At 34.5% G+C, this 23,677-nt stretch overlaps 1 protein-coding gene across 4 annotated transcripts in view; it reads left to right on the forward strand.

Annotated features, from left to right (window-relative positions):
* The window catches only part of TBCK (TBC1 domain containing kinase), a 226,236-nt gene that overhangs the window by 132,920 nt on the left and 69,639 nt on the right, over positions 1 to 23,677 (forward strand). For all 4 annotated transcript variants that reach the window (XM_021101700.1, XM_021101699.1, XM_021101698.1 and 1 more), the window contains one exon: positions 8,409 to 8,584. In XM_021101700.1, coding sequence (XP_020957359.1) covers positions 8,409 to 8,584 — 176 coding nt within the window. The remainder of the gene's footprint in view (positions 1 to 8,408; positions 8,585 to 23,677) is intronic.

Below are 23,677 nucleotides of genomic sequence, written 5' to 3' on the forward strand. Positions count from 1 at the left end.
TAGGTAAGTTTATTCATTCAACATATGTTCAATAAACACAATTATATGACAGACATAGTACTATACACTAGAGCCATAAAGACAAGACATAGTACCAGCCCTGTAGGAGGATAAGGAGAAAGCAAGTACTGGAGGCTTAGAAAAGAGCATACGGATGACAGAGTTATTTGACTGCATGACCCTCACAATGTAAGTCGGATACTGAGAGAATGACTGGAGGGTAGTATGAGAGATAAAGATACTTAGAGTGCGTGGGCTGGGGACATATCACTATTGGTGATGATAGTAATTGGTGAAAAGACAGGAGTCCTGATTATGAGGACCTTGCATGACATGCCAAGGAATTTGGACTTTGTATGCAATTCAAAAATTTTAAACAGAAAAAAATGACATGATCAGATTTGTATTTTAGAAAAATGATCCTGTGTATAGTGTGAAAAATGGATTGTACACTTCTAAAATGCTATGTAATTCTAAGTAATGGAAAGAGAGCAGCTGGCCAATTCAAGAATATGGTAAAATAATTATCTATTGAAATTTAGATCTTTACCAAAATAATTAGCATGACAAAGTCCTGAGAGAATTTGCAGATGCTATTTACTCTTTAGCACCTGAAGCACAAGTTAGTAAGTTAGTCTCCCACTGCAGATTTCTTGTGTTAGAATCCTCTCTATCTAGTAGTAACTTCCTATTCATATGTTCCTTGAAGTACATGATACTCATTGCAAATAATCTTAAAATGTGGATCAGTGAGTGATGTTTTCACATGTTTTTTCAGCATCTATTATGATAATCATATAGTGTTTCTCCTTAATTAAGTTGAAGAATTACATTGACTGATAATTCATTTGTTAAACCAACTTTGCATTCCTGGATGTGACGTAAGAAGAACTATATATCTGGTTTCTGCCCTTGGGTTCCTGACACAGAGGTTCTAAAATGCCTATAATTTCCTCAATGATAGGGAGGCTAGGAGCATCTTTTGTTCTAATATTTGATCTTTGCCCTTGGCTCCTGACACAAAGCTCCTGAATCTTGGAATTTCCTGGGTGGTAGCAATGCCTTTTGTTCTAATGAGATGACCCTTGGTGGGCTCCTGGGGAGCTTCAAGATGAGGACTGGTACTGAATAAAACCTCAGATCTTTTAGTTCCATCCCTATCCTCTTGGGAGAACAGGAGGCTGGAGATTGAGTTAATATTTATTCATGTCTATTTGATGACCCCCCATAAAAATAACTAAGCTAAAATGTTTAGAGAGCCTCTGGCTTGGTGCCGATATCCACATGCTGCGAGGTACGCCTTATCCATGAGGACAGAATCTCCTTCCTGTACTCAGGATCTTTCTGAACATTGCCCTATTACTTCTTTATCTGGCTGTTTATATCCTTTGTAATAAATTCATAAAGATGAATAAAGTGTTTCCCTGAGTTCTGTGAGTTGTTATACTGAATTATCAAACCTGAGAAAGGGAATGTAGATTCTCAGTTTATAGCCAGTTGATCAAAATTACTAGCATCTGAGATGGAGGCAGTCTTGTGGGACTTAGCACTTACCTGTGGGGTCTGTGCTGTCTGACAGTTGGTCTCAGAATTGAATTAAATTGTAGGACACCCTTCTGGTATCCAGAGTTAGAGAATTGGTTGTTTGGTGTGAGGAGAAACCCCACACATTTGATGTCAGAAATATTGTGAATAGAAAAGTTTGTTTTGGTGGGATAAGCCCTAGGATAACCCTTGTTTATGGTTTCCTGTTGCTACTGTATAACAAGTTACCACAAACTAAGTGGCTTAAAATAACACAGATTTATTATCTTATACCTCTGGAGATCAGAAATCCAAAACCAGTCTCACCGAGCTAACTAAAGTCAAGGTGTCAGCAATGCTTATTTCTTCTGGAGGCTCTGAGGAGAAAAGCCATTTTGTTTTATGCCACCTTCTAAAATGCAGGAACCACCTGCATTTTTTTCGTCTGTGCCCCTTCCTCCATCTTTAGAACAAGCTACATAGTGTTGTCACATCTCTTTCTACTCTGAACTCTTGCTCCTTCTTATATGACCATTTATAATTACATCAGGCCTGCCTCTATCATTCAGGATGATCTCCCCATCTCCAGATCCTTAATTTAATCACATTTTCAAGGTAACATATTCATAGCTTCTGAGGCTTAGGATATATACGTCTTTAGAGGACCGTTTTTCAGCCTACCACATTTAACTAATATTTGGATTTTATGTATATGTGCATGAGAAGTACTGGTTTTTAAATTTTCTTAGATTTTGGTATCAGGATTATACTGGTTTATATCAGATTATTTAAAGATTATAGTCTTAAAATAGGTTGGGAGTATTCCATCTTTTCAGGTGCATAAGATTGTTGAAATTCTTCTTTTAATTTTGATAAATTTTACCAATGAAACTATCAATCTAGAGTTTTGTTTCTGGGAATTTTTAAATTAAGAATTAATTTCTTTAAAGATAAGTGATTACATAGCTTGCCTATTTCTTCTTGTGTCAAATTGTGGTTTTGATAAGTTTCATTTCCCAAGGAATTTGTGTATTTTCTCTATTTGCAAATTTATTGGCATGTAATTGTTCATAGTATAACATTGCTATCCTTTTAACATCTGATTTCTGTCTAGTCATATCTTCTTTCTTTCTTGATAAGGATAATTTGCTCCTTTTTAAAAAAACTCGACCATTTTGCTTAGTTTATCAAGTTCACTACCATTCTCCAATGTTAATTTAACTTTTATTATTATTTCTGGGTTTTTTTCTTTTTCTTTCTTTCCTTTTTTTTGTCTTTTATTTCCTTTCATCCACCTTCTTTGGATTTAATGTTGCTCTCTTTTTCTTTCTTCATTTTAGGTAATTATAACTTTCATCTTTTCTAATATAAATCCCTCTAAGCACATCTTTAGCTATACTGTAAATTTTGTTATACTGTATTTTCATTATTATTCCTTTAAAAATATTTACTAATTTGTTGTGACTTTTTTGAGCAAAAAATTTTCAATCAAAATTTTAATTTTATTTATTTATTTATTCATTCATTCATTCATTTGTCTTTTGTCTTTTTAGGGCTATACCCATGGCATATGGAGATTATCAGGCTAGGGGTCAAATTGAAGCTGTAGCTGCTAGCCTATGCCACAGCCACAGTAATGCCAGGTCCAAGCCGCATCTGTCATCTACACCACAGCTCACTCAACACCAGATCCTCAACCCACTGAGTAAGGGCGGGGATCGAACCCACAATCTCATGGTTCTTAGTTGGATTCGTTTCCGCTGTGCCACAATGGTAACTCCCCAAAATTTCAATTTTAAAAACTTACTGAAACTTAACTTTATGTAAGCTAATTGTTTAACAAATGTTCCACATACATATCAGAATAATGTTTACATTTTTAAGTGCTCTATGAATGTCAAGTAGGTCAATAGTTATGATTCAGTCTTCTTTGTCCTTACTGGGCTTTTCCCCTCTTTGATTTATACATTATAGTAGGGAGATATTAAATTCTCCAACTATGGTTATGGATTTCTCTGTTTTAACCTTAATACTGTCAGCTTTTGCGTTTATATTTTGATGCTCTCTTTTGAAATGTGTATGTACTTAGCATTGATATGTCATGTGGATACACTGAATCTGTTATCGTTATGAAATATGCTTCTTTTTTCTTTTTAGGGCTGCACTCTCAACATATGGTAGTTCCTAGACTAAGGATTAAATCAGAGCTGCAGCTGCTGGCCTATGCCACAGTTTCAGCAATGCAAGAACCGAGCCAGGTCTGTAACCTGCACTGCAATTCACAGCAATGCCGGGTCCTTAACCCACTGAGCAGGGCCAGGGATCAAACCTATATCCTCATGGATATTAGTCAGCTTCGTTACTGCTGAGCCACAGTGGGAACTCCCAAAATGTGCTTCTTTATCTCAGTAATACTCCTCATCTTGGACTCTTTCTGATATTATTATAATCATATAAACTTTCTTATGCTTAGTTCTCATATGGTATTTTTTCTATATTTTCAACCTATCTATGATTTTAATTTTAAATACTGCATATATATTCTGTGACTTTAATTTTAAATATTATATATTTAAAGTATATCCCTTTTGTAGAAGTTCCTATTGTGGCTCAGTGGTAATGAACCTGACTAGCATCCATGACAATGCAGATTCAATCCCTGGCTTTGCTCAGTGGATTAAGGATCTAGAGTTGCTGTGAGCTGTGGTGTAGGTCACAGACACAGCTCAGATCTGGCATTGCTGTGGCTGTGTTGTAGGCCTGCAACTGCAGCTCTGATTTGACCCCTAGCCTGGAACCTTCCATATGCTACAATTGAGGCCATAAAAAAATAAGTAAATAAATAGAATGTTCAGTCAATTTACCTTTGATATGATTATTTATATGGTTGGGTTTATTTCTAGTTGTAGACTCTGCTCTGTGTTTACCGTCTTACCTTTCTGACTTCTTTGATTGATTAAATATATTTAACATTTTATCTTAATATCTTTGTTGAATTTTAGTTTTGTCTTTTGATTTTTTTTTTTTTTTTTTTTTTTGGTCTTTTCTAGGGCCGCACCTGTGGCGTATGGAGGTTCCCAGGATAGGGGTCCAATCAGAGCTATAGCTGCCCACCTATACCACAGCCACAGCAGCAGATTTGAGCCGTGTCTGAAACCCACACCACAGCTCACAGCAATGCTGGATCCCCAACCCACTGAGCGAGACCAGGGATGGAACCTGCAACCTCATGGTTCCTAGTCGGATTCATTAACCACTGAGCCACAACGGGAACTCCTTTTTTTTTTTTTTTTTTTTTTTTTTTGATTTTTAGAGCTGCACCTGAGGCACATGTAGGTTCCCAGGCTAGAGGTTGAGTCAGAGCTACAGCTGCAGCCTATACTAGCAAATACTAGTTGGATTTGCTTCTTCTGTGCCACAAAGGGAACTCCTTGAATTATTTTTTGATTATTGCTCTAGGGACTATGATCTGTGTCTTAACTTATCATACTTCACATAGACTTAATATTGCACAACTTGGAGTTCCTGTTGTGGCTCAGTGGTTAACCAATCCGACTAGGAGCCATGAGGTTGCGGGTTCGATCCCTGCCCTCGCTCAGTGGGTTAAGGACCCAGCGTTGCCGTGAGCTGTAGTGTAGGTCGCAGACGCAGCTCGGATCCCGCGTTGCTGTGGCTCTGGCGTAGGCCAGCGGCTACAGCTCCGATTTGACCCCTAGCCTGGGAACCTCCATATGCTGCGGGAGCAGCCCAAGAAATAGCAAAAAGTCAAAAAACAAAAACAAAAACAAAATATTGTACAACTTAATGGAAAATGTAAGAACTTTGCAACAGTGTAATTCCATTTACCTTCCATATAGTACACTGTCTACTTTGTTCTATATTTTACATCTCCATTTGTAATAAACTCCACAATACAATCTTGTTATTTTGGTTTTAAGTAGCTAGTTGTCTTTTTAACACAGTAAGAGAGGCAAAAAGACCATTTATTTTAAAATTTTTATTTTATTTGTTTTTTGGCCATGCCTACAGCCTGTGGAAGTTCCCAGGCCAGGGATCAAATTCATACCATAGCAGTGACCCAAGCCACTGCAGTGACAACACTGGGATCCTTAACCCGCCACACCACAGTAGAACTCCAGCGATCAAGTATAGAGGAGAACCAAAGGGAATTAGATGATGGTAAAGAGAAGTGCCATGTCAGCAACTGTTCACTAAATCTAGCAAGTAATTTATGACCATTAAAGCAAGAGAATAGAGGGATGAGATGTCTCTTCCACCTACCCTCATCCAAATGAAACCTATGTTGCACTTTATCATTTTGAAAATAGTTCATTATTTCTGAGAGATACGATAATAATGGATGAAGATAAACTGAGATTTAGAGAAATTATTGCTCTGAGTCACAAAGTACTTCATGGAGTTTGAAATCAAACCTGTTTGAAACTATAGTCCAGGGTACACACTTTTTCCACAATGCATTATATTAAATGATAGTGCAAGATAGAATGCAGTTGTACCCTAGGATGAGAGATTATTTTTAAAAGAATAAATACATATTTTAACGTACAGTCTACAAAGTACTTTTGGATTTTGGTTATGATAAAGAACTTTGGAAAAGATTTTGAGTTGGAAGGGTGACACAGGTCAAGTGAATAGAGAATGGGATATCTACCAGTACTGCTGATAATCAGGCTCAAATCAGGATGGATGCCAATAAATTCTCAAGATTCACTATAAACCTTTTATGGTATTCATAGGATATTTTGGAAGCAGATATAAATGACTTTTCCATTGCCAGAGTTTTAAGTACTGAACTACAACCTCTTATCTGGATCAGTGACTTGACCTCAGCTTTTAATGGGTGTCAGATAGGTCAGGCTGATTTGAGCACTGCAGATGCAAAACCTATGGTCCAAAATTCTTTTCCTTTGGAGAATAAACAGTGTTAAGTAGATAAACTTTTTTAATATGACAGTTTTTTTTCTCTTCAGCTGCAAATTTTTATCTTAACAATGGTTATTGGAAAAAAATTTTAATGAATTGAGCATATCTTTTCCTTCTTGAGTAGAAGAACGTATTTGTAACTTTTATTTTTCTTCTAGTTGGTGTCTTTTTTCTTCTCTTTGTGGAGTATCAACTTGATAATGTTATAGAGTTTTTTGAAGGAATACATCTCACTAATATTGACAATTTCTCAAATAGCTAGACCCGTGCCTCAAAAAAAAAAAAAAAGAACTATATTTAACTCTGTTTTATAGATTTTATGTTAGGAATAGCATATGGGGGTGATGAAATTTGACCTCTTTGTGCAGCCATGGAAATAACCAGCTGTGAAGTTGGCAAACATCACTAATAAAAGATAAAGGAATGTTTAATTGAGTAACTGGTCTTTCCAGACCTGCTGGCTATTACTTCCTAAATCTAAATGAATTGGGAAATGAAAGATACCTTTTAACCCTGTAGTAACCTCAGACATTCTATTCTTAATAACACTTAACACATTCACTTAGCTTCCTTATGTCTTAATTTCTTCATCTTCAACAGAAATAAAGGAGATTGTAATACGTCTATAAGAACCACTGTAAGAGTTAAATGGGCTAGGATTTCCCTGGCCACTTAGTGGATTAAGAATCTGGTATTGTCACTGCTGTGTTACACGTTCATTTCCTGGCTGGGGAACTTCCACATGCCACAGGTATGGCAAAAAAAAAAAAAAAAAAAAAAAGGCTATTAAATGGGCTAAGTATACAACACCTGTCAAATTATAGATGCTCACTAAGTGTCCATTCCTCTGCCCCTCTCTAAGGATTTTCCACTTTATGAAAACAGACAACTCTAAACACATGACTCGTGCACTATTCACAGAATCAACTTAAATGACTATTTCCTTTACCCCTTATATATAGGCTCATTATTTCAAAAAGAGAAATAGGGACCTATTCTTTTGAAATTTAAAACAGGTATATTTTTCTCCATTGCTTATCTGAACTAACACACTTGGACTTCTGCAGAGGAAATGATAATATCTGCCATGTACTAATACAATGAATAGGAAGGGAAAAGTTAGTTCATGCTAAACTACTTCATCCTAAGCAGTTTCTTGAATTACCACTGCCTTTCTATGATAAGTCCATTTTCCTCGTAGAGGAACATTTTACTCTCCATCAGGAATATTAACCTCCTAAAGAGTTACAGTCCTATCAAAAAGCACAATAATTTGGCATATTAGTAATAATTTTCCTATGTATATTACTTCTATGTCAAAAAAGCTTAAATTTCAAAACTGAGAAAGAAAAGGAAATCTATGAAATTTTGTATCATTTTAGTCAAGTAGATTTAATTTCTGTGTATATGAAGCCTCAAACTTTTCTGCAGTTGAGTCAAGAAATTATTTTAAAAACAGAGAAATGCTGAATTGAGATTTTTGTAAATTTTGCCCTGATTATTTTGTATGTTCTTTAATAGGTGGAAATTAAACTTTTAGCATACTTGAAGTCATGATGAATTAACATCTGAATCCCTCCACCCAACCTATATTTTACTTTGAGGAAGTGGAAATATTATCAAAGTTAATGGAGCAAATTCTTAAATAAGGATATGTGTTATATTCCATGAGGTTTAAATAACGATATACTGAAGTATACAAACACATATACAAATATATCTGTATATGTATCTACATAGTAATACAAAGTACCCTCTACCATTCCAGTCATAAATGTGCTGATTAATATCTATATTATTTTTTTACTGACATCTTTTCTAATTAGTTATCATCTTAGCCATATTTGTATATATGCATTTATAAAAGATTGTGGTTTTTACATAAACAGAGAAATTAAATTTCTTTGTGTGCTTTTTTAAAAAAATATTTTTCTCTCCAGAAATAGACATTGAACGCTGTGTGCGAGAATCAATCAACCTGTTTTGTTGGACTCCTAAAAGTGCTACTTACAGACAGCATGCTCAACCTCCAAAGTCAGCTTCTGATAGCAGCGGAGTCAGAAGTTCAACACCTTATTTCTCCACTGAGTGTCCAGATCCTCCCAAAACAGATCTGGTATGTATTGGCAAATTTAATTTATAAACTCTAAAAGAAGATGGATGTTGAATTAATATATGTTAATATCATTATAGTTCATAATGCTGTTACTATTTATGTCTTCTAACATAGCTATTTTCTAATATATGATTATATTCACACAGCTATTTCATGTTTTGAGGTCAACCAAAGGTGAGAGCTTAGGACCTTCTTAGGGCTTTCCTGGGCAGGCAGACATCCTGTGTACACAGAGATAGACTTCTAGATTCCCAGTATCATGTTGGATCTTTCAAAGCCCCATATAAACATTGTATTCCCCCGGTTTTAATTTTAATATTTAATTATTGTCAGTTTCTTATTTGCCCCAACAGTTATGGCTACCTCAGGCAGCTACAATATTAAACAATTGCTGCTGACTGTTTTTGACAGATGCTTTCAGAGGAAGGTCTCTTTGCATCAAGAGAGCTTTGAGTCAGGTCAAATAAAGGCAAGCACTGTGAGGAGAGGTTTCTAGGGAACTGGAAGACAGGTCAAATAATCACAATTCCCTGAAATGATACTTTTGGGATCTCTAAAACCATTCTGTCCTGTTCAGTGGTTGCTAGACTTCTAGTTTGTGAGACTGTTGATTTTTAAGGTGACTTTGGAGCTGATGAGAGAGAAATGAGAATGGGCAAAGAACCACAAACACACTCTTATTGAAATTGAGGAGGTGTTTCTTTTCATTATGTACTCCATAGATTGCTTTAGATCTTTGTTTAATTTCCAGAGTTCTAAAAAGTTTATTTGATAATCTTTGCCAGTATTGTCATTATGATTTTGGAAGAGCAGCTTTTTTGAGATCCTTGCTCTGCCATTCCACTGATGTCACTCATACTCTATGCTATTTGTCTACTATATTTTAATTCTTGAGTGAAGCAAAAAGGTTGAGAGGTAGTTGATTTTAAAAGGTCAGAAAGAAATATTGACAGTTCAAGAAATGTGAGTTTCATTTTGTGATAAAGTAAAATTTTGCTAAGAAAAGTTGCTGTTTATTTTAAATTTGAGTAAATAGTTTTAAATTCTTCCACTTGCATCATTGTCAGAAATTAGATTTTTGTTTAAAAGTTTAATAGTTTAAATGTCACTAAACCCCAAATCCTGTATATATTCCTAATTATAGTAGGTCTCCGAGTTCTGGGTCAATTCGCTAAAACGTTGTGATAGAAAACAAATGTTTTTGTGTGCCCATAGGTCAAATCTATTATCCTTAACAACAATACTAAGAATGGAAGAGAAAAATATACCACATTATTTACAGGAACAGTTGCTATCTGAAGAACATTAAAGTTTTAGTTCACTTTTCTTTAGAATTTATTTCATTCTTTTTCTGATATATTTCAACCATAAAGAAAAATATAATGAATAATATAAAAACCAATGTCTGTTTTTTCAACAATAGATTTTAATACGTACCATAAAGTAGAACAAATACTATTCTAATTGCTGGGGCTATAGCAGTAAGAAAAAAAAAAAAAAAAAAGGTATCTTCCCTCATAGAATTTGCATTTGGCAGTGGAAGTCATATAGACACTAAGCAAAAAAAAAAAAAAAAGTAAATATTTACTGTGTTTTTTAGATTCCACATATAAGTGAAATCATGTGTACTTATCTTTCTCTGACTTATTTCATGTAAAATAATACCCTCTGGTTCATCCATGATGTCACAAATGGCAAGGTTTCTTTTTTTTTAGTGATCGAGTGATATTCCACTGTGAATATATGTGCAGCAAAGGAAACTATCAGTAAGATGAAAAGGCAGGCTAGTGAATGGGAGAAGATCTTTGCAAACCTATATCCAGTAAGGAACTAATATCAAAAATACACAAAGAATTCGTGAGTTCCCTTTGTGGCTCAACAGTTAATGAACCCGACTAGGATCCATGAGGATGCAGGTTCAATTCCTGGCCTCACTCAGCGGGTTAAGGATCTGGTGTTGCCATGAGCTGTGGTGTAGGTCGCAGATGTGGCTCAGATCTGATGTTGCTGTGGCTGTGGCGTACGCCAGCAGCTGTAGCTCCAATTAGACCCCTAGCCTGGGAACCTCCATATGCCATAGGTGTGGCCCTAAGAAGCAATATAGGGAGAGAAAGAGAGAGAGAGAGAGAATTCATACAACTCAACATTAAGAAAACAACCCAGTTGAGGAATGGGCAGAGTGGAGTTCCCTGATGGCTTAGCAGGTTAAGGATCCAGCATTTTCACTGCTGTGGCACAGGTTTGATCTCTGGCCTGGGAATTCCAAAAACTAAAAACAAAATTTTAGGAGTTCCTGATGTGGCTCAGTGGTTAACGAATCCAACTAGGAACTATGATGTTGCAGGTTCAGTCCCTGGCCTCATTCAGTGGGTTAAAGATCCGGCATTGCCATGAGCTGTGGTGTAGGTTGCAGACACAGCTTGGATCCCGTGTTGCTGTGGCTGTGGTGTAGGCCAGCAGCTACAGCTCCAATTCAACCCCTAGCCTGGGAACCTCCATATGCCACAGGAGCAGCCCTAGAAAAGGCAAAAAGCCAAAAAAAAAAAAAAAAAAAACCCGAAAAACAAAAAAGCAAAGCAGTAACAAAAAATTTTAATAAAAGATGTTAAATTTTTTTAAAAAAGAAGTGGGAAGAGGACCTGAATAGACATTTTTCAAAGAAGACCTAAAGATGGCTAACAAATATATGATTAACATCACTAATCATCATGGAAATGTAAATTAAAACCACACTGCAATACCACTTCATACATGTTAGAATTCCTATCATCAAAAAAAAAAAAAAACAAAACAAAACAAATAAGAAGTGTTGGTGAGGATGTGGAGAAAAGGGGACTCTTGTGCAGTGGTGGTGGGATTGTAAATTGCTGCAGCCACTATGGAAAACAATATGGAGTTTCCTCAGAAAACTAAAAGTAGGACTACCATATGATATAGCCATTTCACTTCTGGGTATCTACCTGGAAAAAAAATTAATTCAAAAAGACAACTACACACCAAGGTTCATTGCAACATTATTTATATATGGCAGCAACCTAAGTGTCCAGTGATAGATGAATGGATAAAGAAGATATGATATATAGATACATAATAGAGTACTACTCAGCCATAAAAGGGAATGAAATCTTGTCATTTGCAACAACATGGATGGACCTTGAGGGTATTATGGCAAGTGAAATAAGTCAGACAGAGAAAGACAAATATCATATGATCTCATATATGGAATCTAAAACAAACAAATAACAAAACAAAATGAAAATAGACTCATAAATACAGAGAACAAACCGATGGTTGCCTGAGGAGAATGGGTCAGCAGGGGATTATGTATGAAATAGGTGATGATCAAGTGGTATAAACCTCCAGTTAGAAAATAAATAAGCCATAGGGATATAATACACAGCGTAAGGAATATGGTTAATAACATTTTACTTGCTTTGTATGGGGGTAGATGGTTATTAAACTTCTAATGGTGATCATTTCATGTCTGCAAATGTCAAATCACTATGTAGTTATTATAATATTGTATATTAGCTATATTTCAATTTTTAAAAGAAGAGGAAGAAGAAGGGAAATAGAGAATGCCAAGGATGGGGATGGTTGGAAAACATTAAAGAAAAGTTACTATTTTTATATAAGGGATTCAAAGAAAGTTGTGAACAAAACCTAAAGGAAGTGAGAGAGTGAGTTATATTGATTTCTTAAGGGGGAATAAAATTCATCTTGCAAGTTCAATGTAGGGCATTCTTTTTATGTTGGGGAACAGTAAGGGGACTATATATAGAATGGAATAAGTGAAGAGGAGAGTAGAAAATGTAAAATTACGGAGATCAGTGGGTCAGGTCTTGTGTAATAAGAAGACTTCAACTTTATGACAATTGAGATGAGAAGCCATTCATTTTTCAGTTTGAGCTGAATGGTAACAGGGTCAGATTTATATGTAAAAGGATTATTTGGCTACTATACAGAAAATAGAAAATAGGAGGGACAAAGGCAAGACAAGGAGACCAGGGACAAAGCTATGATGGCTTGTAACCAAAGGGTAGCAGTAGAGGTGATGAGAGGTGGTGTTAACCAAGTCCAACCTGGAGTGCTTGTTGCATGGCAGGTCAGTAAATCAGGAGATGAGTTGCTGGGGCAAGGAATAGCAACTTTATTTGGAAAGCCAGCTGTCTGAGAAGATGGTGGACTAGAGTTCCAAAGAACCATCTTACCCAAGTTAAAATTCAACTTCTTTTGTATTAAAAGGGTGTGGTTGGTTGTTGTTCCAACTCTTTGATGTTGGAATCCTTTGTTCTTGAAGCTGTTCACATAGGTCAGGTCACAATGTTCCTATAGTCCTCTAACAAGCAAGATAAATATTATTCTGTGTTCTGCAGCTTTTCTCTCTATGTGTGGGAAATTGTTGTGCCTTTAGAGGTCAGAGCCATGAGAATGGGTTAATCTGTATATTTCAGGCTATAGGCAGCATTCTTGTAGGAAAAGCAATAGAATACAAAGATTTCAGTTAAAGAAAGCAGATACATTATGGAGTCAGATTTGTTCTTCCCTATTACAGCAGTAAATATATTTTGAAAGCAGAAACAACAGATTTTGCTGACTCATTGAATGTGAGGTACAAAAGAGAAAGTAATAAAGGATGAACCCAAAGTTTCTGGCCTAAGCTAGAAGGGTGGTGTTTTGATGTATTCATTTACTGATATAAAGAATTGTAGGAAGAGCAGATTGGAAGGTAAAAATCAAGTGTTCAGTTTTGAACATGTGAATTTAGAGATTTCTATTAGATAGAAATAAGAAGAAGTACATTAATTTGTTAGTTTTATGATGAATATCTTTTAAGCTATTATGTTTTGTAATTGATTATTACTAGTAGATCAGTTTATTTTACATTTTATAATCAACAAACTAGTTTGATTCTTTTTTAAGAGACTTTATTTTTTAAAGCGCTTTTAAGTTTCTAGCAAAATTGAGTGGAGAGTGCAGAGATTTCCTATATACTCCCTACCCCACACATGCATAGCCTCCCTGTTATCAACATCCCTCACAGAGTGGTATATTTGTTCCAAATGATGGACCTACACTGACACAGTATCATCACCCAAGGTCCATAATTTATGTTAGGGTTCACACTTAGTATTGTACATTCTCTGGGTTTGGAACATATGTATAAATGACATATATGCATCATATATGCCCTAAAAATCCACTGTGTTCTACTTATTCATCCCCACTTTGCCCCCAGCCACTAAGATCTTTTTACTGTCTCCCTATTTTTGCCTTCATTAGAATATCATATAGTTGTTTCCTCCATTGAGAGCACATTTTCTAATGCTGAATAATAGCCCATTGGATGAACTCCAGTTCATTTAACTATTCACCAAATGAAGGAAATCTTGGTTGCTTCTAAGTTTTAGTTGTTGTCAATAATGCTGCTGTTGACACCTATGTGTCATTTTTGTGTGGTTTTACATTTTCATTTCCTTTGGGTAAATAGCAAGTGTTTTGGAGTTGATTATCTTTTTCAAATCTAACAAATTGTAAACACTCTTGGAAGTTTATGTAGCTAATCCAATCAACTATACATATGATAACTATATCTCTTTGTAGTTGCTTTTTTATTATTATATCTCTGATTTTGTGTATATATGTATCTTATTGCATTGTATAGGACCACTTAATATAAAGTACAATAAAAGTGATGAGAATGGGTGGATTTTTATGTAGCTGAATGTAATGAAAATGCTTCTAATTTCACCATTGAGTTTGACATTTTTGACGAATACTCTGTTTAGGTAATGAATTTCCTTTCTTTTTGCATATTACTAAGAGTACCTGGATGAGTATTAAATTTTATCAAATGCATATTCTATTAGTAAGGATTGATTAGGATCACCTTTTTTGCTATTTTATTCTGATAATGTATTACATTATTAAAATTTTGGATATTGAATGGCCCTTGCATTTCTGAGATAAAGTGTAGTAGATCACAAAAAGAAATGCCAACTGTATTCTATTTGCTAGTATTTGCTAATATTGAATTTCTGCATCTATGCTTATAGGTGAGATAAATCTATAGTTTTCTTTTCCTGTCTGTCCTTGTCATTCTTTGATCTTGAAATTATATTTCTCTCTCCCTTTTTTTACTACTCTGTTAATAGAAGGGGAATTACCTGTTTCTTATAGACTGAGTAAAAAACTTGTCTGTAAAACCACCTGAGTCTGATGCCTTTTAACCAGGGAGATATTTGATTATCCATTCTTCTTGAGTCAGTTTTTATAAATTCACTCTTTAAAATTATCTATTTTATTACCATGATTTAATTTAGCTTTTATTTTATGCTGGAGTATAGTTGAATTAAAATGTGTTAGTTTCAGATGTACAGCAAAATGATTCAGTTAGACATATACATATATCCATTCTTTTCCAGATTCTTTTCCCATGTAAGTAATTATGGACTATTAAGTAGAGTTCCCTGTCCCATACAGTAGGTCCTTATTGAATATCAATTTTACATACAATAGTGTGTGTGTATATTAATCCCGAACTCCTAACTAATTTATATCCTCCCTTTCCCTTTGGTAACTATGTTTGTTTTGAAGTCTCTTTCTGTTTTGTAAATAAGTTCATTTGCATCATTTTTTTAGATTCCATAGATAAATGATAATATCCTGTGATATTTGTCTTTGTCTGTCTTACTTCATTTAGTATGATAATGTCTAGGTCCATACATGTTGCTGCAAATGGCATTATTTCATTTTTCTTTTTAATGGTTGAATAATGTTCCATTGTGTGTATGTTCCACATCTTTATCCATTCCTTTGTTGATGGACGTTTTAAGTTATTCCATGTCTTGGCTATGACAAATAGTGCTGCAGTGAACAGTGGGGTACATGTAACTTTTCAAATCATAATTTTCTCCAGATATATGCCCAAGAATGGGATTGTTGGATCATATGGTATTTTTATTTTTAGTTTTCTTCAGTAGCTTCCATACTGTTCTCTATAGTACCAGTTTACATTCCCATCAACAGTGTAGGAAGGTTCCCTTTTCTCCAACTTCTCTCCAGGATTTATTTCTATTGTTTATAGATTTTTCAATAATGGCCATTCTGACCATTGTGAGGCAATACATCACTGTAGCTTTGATTTGCATTTCTCTAATAATTAGCGATGTTATGCATTTTTCATGTGCCTTTTGGCCATCCATATACCATGTTTATTTTATCAAAACCCTCTTTTAAGTGTCTATGTTGTCTAATTTTTATATTTATGTAATTCTTTATACAAAATATGTTTACTTGTTTTTACATTTTACCTCAAATTTTGTCCCCCTTTTCCATTCTAGAATTGTTTGTTTGAATTCTTCTTTGTTCAGATTTAAATGTTAGAATAAAAGAAAGTAGATACAAGAAATTATATATGTATACCTTATAAAAAACATATTTGTTAGATTTAGGATAATCACAGTTCAGATTTGTATACTGTATATTCCATGTCGTATTCTATAACAGATAAAAAATGGCTTTTGTAAATTGAAACATAAACTACACTCTGTTACGTGTAGAATAGAAGCTTGGGAACAGCTATAAGAAGAAAATTACACTTTAATTTATGCATGTGTCTATCATACTGATTCCCAGAAGCAGACTATTGTAGCAAATCATGAGCTTTGCTGTTAGATGAACTTGGTTTCAAATTTCAACCCTGTTCCTTTTTGGTCTTATGGTCTTGAATAATTCACATAACCTCTCTAGTTCCCTGTTTGTAAAAGTGAGCTTAATTATAATAATTCCTACTTTGCAGGGTTTTTGAATAAAACACCTAATTCAGTGTCTGATATGTGATAAGCATTCAAAAAATTGTAACAATCATTATTACACATTTAATAATTAAAGGTTAAATGTTTCAACCTTGAAAACTACATAAAAATTTTCTGAAAGTCTTCTGTATTTAAATAATACGTACAAAAGAAGAGATGTTCTCTATTCTTCTGTTTCCCTTTGGCTATGTTAGCTTTATTACAGTGATAAAGCGTCTGTTGGTAGATGTACAAAATATGTATAGTGATTTACCTCTAACTGCCAGACAATAGGGAGAGTGAGGAAGAGGGAGGCTGTCTCCAAAGAAAGAATTTTTCTGGCAGTTTTACCTCAGTATTTTCGGTTTAAAACTTCACATTGACCTTTACCTCTTAGTTTTAATACTATTTTGATCCCAAAAATTGCCAGAGGGATTGTTTTATCTAGTGCCAAAATCTTTCCCACTTACTTTTCTTTAAATAACTAAGACTGTACTTGATGATTCTAACTACAGCTTATTAACTGAGAGAAAAATATAAATATATTATGTATGCATATGTGTATGTATTATATATATGTAAAAGTATGTAACTGATGAATAGAATAAAATAGATTATTTTGAAAACTGAATGTATTTTAGAAAGACTGCTCAACACTGAATTTCTTTAAAATTTAATCACCATATTAGCTTATTGATGAATGGCTTTAGTTGCATGTACACCATGAATAAGCAAGAATTATTATTCTTGTTTATGAACATATATACTAGTCTAGAATTTCATTAAATAAAATTTGGTTTTTATGTAATATTAATAACTGCTTGTTTATACTATTGTCATAAAGTACGAAAAACATTCACTGAATTATCCTTAGTTTATGGCTATGCTTTAAGTATGGATTAAATATGAGCTTAGTGTACATAAAAACTTTAAAATACATTTGTATACTTTAAGTTAGAATAGATCTGAAAGTCTGTTATAAATGCTAGTCTGCAAAGTTTCATCTTGATAATAACTCTACTGCTTTTTATAGTTTGAGCAATTTAAAAACTACACCACAATGATTTATAGTTTTCAGGTGCTCAGGTACTCTATTTTATTTGTTCCTAAACAGCTCTCTGAAGTAAGTATTTTTATCCCCATTTTAGAGTCGAGAAAATTCAGAAGATTACTTAAAGCAAGTTAACTTTATCAGTAATATAAATCGTGTGTTTTTCTTTTTTATTCTTGTAAGTGTATATATTACTATATATCATGTCTTACTCTATAATTATTTAACTTTTTAAAATTTTCTTTTGTTTCCCTCATGCATATATTTATATACAGTCATGCAATCACCTATGTACCTCCTCTTAAATAAGTTGAAATGTTTTTACAATAAGGTAGAAGGAAAAGCAGTTATGTGACCTCTTTTTTTAAAGGTATTTAATATATTGCTGGTGGTTTTCCAGAAAAAGAGTTTTAAATCAACTAAACTTCCAACAACAGTAAATGAAAATGCATAGTTCCCTGTATCCTCAACAACACTGGGCTCTTTAGTTCTTTACCTGTTGTTTTGTTCTTTGTACAAGTGGAGACAGTCTTCACTAGTGAACTGGCTAGATGAGGTGAAGAATTCCTAGTTATAGTAATACTCAGTTGAGACTAGATGGATCATTCACATTTCTTATCATGTTGAAAAGTAGCTTAGACTATAAGAGAATAAATTTGAGGAAAGAAATGGAGAAATCACATACACTTAGAACATTTGAGATTGGAAAAAAAATATACTCAGCATTAGATTAATAATTTTCTATATTGGGAGGAATGTTTATGATACAAGCTATGAAAGTTAATATCAATAATTATCTTGGACAGTTCCTGCTGTGGCTCAGTGCTAATGAGCCTGGCTACTATCCATGAGGATGCGGATTTGATCCCTGGCCTTGCTCAGTGGGTTAAAGGATCTGGTGTTGTTGTGAGCTGTGGTGTAGGTCACAGACATGGCTTGGATCTCCTGTTGCTGTGGCTGTGGTGTAGCCTGGTGGCTACAGCTATAGCCCTGATTTGACCCCTGGCTGGAAATTTCCATATGCTACAGATGCAGCCCTAAAAAGCAAAGCAAAAACAACAACAAAACAATTATTTTGTCTGCTGATAGATGTACAAAATATGTATAGTGGTTTAACCTTAAACTGCCACAATTTCCCTAGGGCATATAGACAATATATCTGTGTAATTGTCAATATCCTTTATTAACCTCTTCTTCCTATCCTTTCCCCAGTCTACATCTTAAAAGAATAAACTTTATTGTTTAGTTGTTCTTTGGTATTTACTTCAGTATGTCCAAACTCGAAGATGTACACCAAAGTGAGACTGAATCATAGTTGAGCAAACCAAGTAATTTTTTTCCCATCATTCTGAGATTAATTACTTACCAAGGCTCTGCTATGTATATAGACATATATTTATACACATACACACTTATATACATTCTTGTCCAGTGTTCAAACATTGAGTGGAACTATTGGATGGGGTGTGAGGGTTATACATTAGTGCTTTGACCATGAGATTTGAGGAATGGTGGGAAATTCGTAGAATTCTTCAAGTGAGATGCCTGGCAGCACCTTATCACTACCACTGAACTGCTGAAATTTTTTTTTAAGTTTCTACTGATTCAACCTCAATATTAGCTTTAAAAGCAATAGGATTACATGTACAATTTTCTTTTTCTTTTCTTTTCTTTTTTCTGGCCACACCCATGGTGTGTGGAAGTTCCCGGGCCAAGGATCAAACCCATGCCACAGTTGCAAACTGCACTGCAGCTGTGGCAACACTGGATCCTTAACATCCTGCACCACAGGAAACTTCCCACACATATAATTTTCAACTCCAAGAAATTTACATACATATTAAAGAAGAAGTATGTCAGATATATTAGGTCTTTTGAATACAGTGGAACTATTGTGAATGTGGATAGCTGTGTGTTTTCCAGGGATCATTTTTATCATTGAATTTGCTGTTTGCGAAGTTCCTATTGTGGTTCAATGGTAACCAACCCAACTAGTATCCATGAGGATGCAGGTTCGATCCCTGGCCTCGGTCAGTGGGTTAAGGATCCAGCACTGCTGTGAGCTGTGGTATAGGTCACAGATGCGGCTCAGATCTCATGTTACTGTGGCTGTGGTGTAGGCCTGTGGCTATTGCTCCAATTCACCCTATTCTGGGAACTTCCATATGCTGCTGGTGTGGCCCTAAAAAGAAAATAAACAAAAAAAATTGGTGTTTTCTATTTGGTTATGTACTTTTTGCTAGATTTTGATTATTTTTCAAAGTACTTAGTATCATAGCAGTGAAAACTACTACAGTGTACTTTTACTATTGTTTTCCATTCTTTGAGATTCAAAATACCATAGAACAATTCAGCAGTATTTATAGAATTGATCCAAGTCCTTCAATTCTTGTTGTCTTCATTTTGCTACCATATACATGTGATGAAAAGAAATTCCTGTTATTCTATGTGTATAATAGTTATTGGACAGATGTTATTTTTAAGATTTTGTTATACATCTGTACTCACAAACCTTTTCAAGGGATCATGGAGCTTTCACTGCCACACAAACACACAATGAAGAAAAACCCATGTTTTTGGCCACAAATAAATTTCAGTAAATTTTAAGAAGTAGGAATAATACAGATACTATTTCTCAGATCATATTCATTCATTTAGAAAGTAATATATATAAAAAAAATTTTCTTACTACCTAGAAATTTAAAATAAACCAAAAAAGAAAAAAGAAAATAAACAATCTCTTTCTTAACTCTTCAGATAAGGAAGACATTTCAAATGAAAATTCTAAAATACCTAGAAAAAGGTATAAGAACCCTACACACACATCAGAACCTCTGGGTACAGCTAAAGTAGGTGTTTTTCTTATCACTTTCATGATGCTTACATATATTAGATATTGATTGATTGCCCCTCACAATTTATTTTATTTTACTTAGCTTTTGAAAGATTTATAGGGTTTATGTAAGTAAAGAAGATCAAGAATTCTTATTTATCACCGTGAGAAATCTCAACACTATCCTAATAAAAGATTTATGGAAAATAAAAATAATATTGCATATTCACCTAATTTTGTTTTACTTACTTTTTCCAAAGCATACTGTACTTTGGTAAAGAGCCCACTCACTGGAATAGGTCACATTTCCTCTACTAATGAGGGAACTTGGTAGACTATAGATTTCCACTGTTCTCGTATGTTAGGTATGGAGGGGCCAAGATTTTATGATAACACGAGTTTGTGACTTTGTCAATATTAAGTACATAAAAAGTTGAAAGAAGCTGAGTAGTTGTAATTATCTGCAGGGAAATAAAGGAGCTCTTATATACATGGATTTGAATTTATATTTTAAATACCTTACTATAGTTATTCTAATTATATATTTAATCATCTTTTATTTTGAATATACCTTTCTTGAGTTCTCTAGTCTAAGCCTACCAGAGATAATTTCTTCTTATTAGCTATTGATAGCATTGTACTGTGTGTCCAAGGGGTATTTAATTATTACATTTTATTTAAGTGATGACTTTAGTGCTTTCAAAAGTATATTCCATTCTATAGCAAATATCATGGGAAAAAATGTATGACTTCATATTTATAAAATGAGGCTATGTAAGTTGCTGAATGAGGAGCGGGGAAAAGAATATCAGAAGAAATGGCAAAGAGGCATATCCTTAAGCTGCACTAATATAAGTTAATTTCATAGTACTGTTTTTTTAGTTATGAGCCCTTATACTGAGAAAAATGGTGTTAGTGGAAGCTCTGAGTCTTTGGCAGAAAATGCCTTGGTTGGTTGGGAGTACAAAAACTACTGCAGCAAGATTTCTGAAGTCTGTCCAGTGTTAAAAAGGGAGTCTTGATAAGAATAGTCATTCCTAAGCAGCGCTGCTCTTCAGAGGGATAATATCTTTGATGTGGCTAAGTCAGGTTTTTATTTCTGTTAGTCAGAGAGAGAACTCCTCCAAGTTGGACAGAGCTAATGAGAACTTCTTTCTGAAGTTAAGGAAGTGAACAGCTCACACTGTGTAGTCTGTCAGAATCTGACGCTTCATCAAGGACTGACTAGGTTAAAATTATATGTAAAAGCTGTATCTATTAACATCATATTAAGGAAAATGAAGTTTAATAGATAAAGCAGCCTTACTATTTTTGAAATCCATACTGTTTATTATTCTTTAGTGTTTAATCGTACTTTTAAATCCATGTTGTTTTTTATTCTTTAGTGTTATTCTTTTTGTTTTCTATACATGTTTATTTTTGTTAATCATTTATAATAGCCTATCACTATATTTTAATCCATTTAGCATGATCATGAGGTTGCCAGATTATTCATTTATTATCAGTTAGCTGATAACTGAAAACTACATTAAAATTCCTAGACAAATTCTTTTGGGGGGGCGAGGTGCATGCCAGCAGCATGCAGAAGTTCCCAAGCCAGAGGTTGAATCCATACCACAGCAGTGACAACAATGGATCCTTTACCTGCTGAGCCACCAGGGAACTCATGTAGACAAATTCTTAAACTTTTGTTGATAAATATACCCACATCCTTAGAAAAGGAATATGTGCAGAAGTTCACATTATTGTCTTAATTACATATAGATCTAAAGATAGAGAATATCACCAATCTACAATAGTTTTTTCCCATAACTAAATTATTCTGTTATTTATAGGTATGTACGCACACATGTACATACACATACACAAATGTACACAGAGGGTGTACATCTTACCTATTCTTACACTGCCTTCACTTTGAATTCCACTTTCTCCATTCCCCTGACAAAAGTCTCAAATTATTATTTTCAATCTCTCATCTCACTTGATCTCTTTTTTTTTAAACATTATCTTTCCTGGGTTTTTGCTACACTTCAATTCCCTTGTTTTCATCTTTTCTCTCTCCTCTCTTCACTCAGTATCTTTCACTGTCTTAACCTGCTTTTCTGTGTCATTTAATATCACATTCCTCAGGGTTCTGTGTAGTCTCTCACAAGATGGATGTTGGACAGTCTTGTGTACTTGCATCAAGCAGTGACCATGGCTTCCGGTTACTAGCTCCTGCTCAAGCTTCCCTTGTTAGCTCTAGGAGGCCCATATCCAACGCCTGCTCAACACTCCACTTGGATGTTTCACAGGCAGCCTCTAAGCCAGCATGTCCAAGACTGAATTTTTCTTTTCCCCTTAAAGCTACTCCTCCTCTAGCATTTCCTGTATCAGTAACCACCATTATCATTCCCCTACTTGTTCAAGTCAGTATCTAAATTCATCCTTGATTCTTGCCTCCCTTAATCCAGTCAATCAAGGAAAACTATTTACAAATCTGTTCTCTTCTATTTCTGATGCCATTTTGGTCAAGTTCACCATCATCTCTTACCTGCTTTCCTACAACAATTTCCTGTATCCATTCCTATTCCTCTTTAACCCATACTTCAGACTTCAGCTAGAATAATCTTTTTAATTGTTTTTAAACATAAAACATAAAACAACAGCAATTTATTGTCTCAAACTTCTAGAGGCTAAAAGTCCAAAATCAAAGTGTTGGCAGAGCCAAGCTCTCTTATAGCTGAAAGGAGAAAATCCTGTCTCTCTTCTAGTTCCTGGTGTTCGCCAATGATCCATTTTCCTTTGCTTGTAAATGTTTCATTTCAGTCATCTTCCCCTTAAGTGTCCTCACATGGTCTTCCCTCTCCCTGTTTGTCACTATGTCCAAATTTCCCCTTTTTATAAGGACACCAGCCATTCTTCCCGTTATCTTTACAATAAAAATTAAGATATGGTCTAAAAGGCCCTGTAAACTTTACATTGCCTACTTTACCAACTTCTTCTATTAGTGTGTCTTTCCTTTTTGCTTTTTTATGCTTTAAATTTCTCCCAGTTTTAGGAATACCCTATATATATTTCTGCCTTATGGTTTCTATATCTGCCTATATTTTCTTTAATGAAATTCCTAAAGGTTAGGAACTGCACCTTATTGATTTTTGTGCTCTTGTTGCTTAGTATAATATAATGCTTGATACAGTATAACCTCTTAATAAATGAAATAATTGCATATATTCTTTCCTGATAGTTTATGGGTATGTTAAGGACCCCCCCAGGACCTAATTCAATGCCCAAGAAATAGTGTGCTTTCAAAATATGTGTATTTAATTGAAGTCTTTACCACAAATAAGGTTATACTGGTCAGTTGAACAAAGTGTTCAGTCATAACTCCTTATTCATCAGGCATACCAGTTCTATCTACATTTTCTTCA

This window comes from Sus scrofa, chromosome 8 (genome assembly GCF_000003025.6).
Source record: "Sus scrofa isolate TJ Tabasco breed Duroc chromosome 8, Sscrofa11.1, whole genome shotgun sequence".
Lineage (NCBI taxonomy): Eukaryota > Metazoa > Chordata > Mammalia > Artiodactyla > Suidae > Sus > Sus scrofa.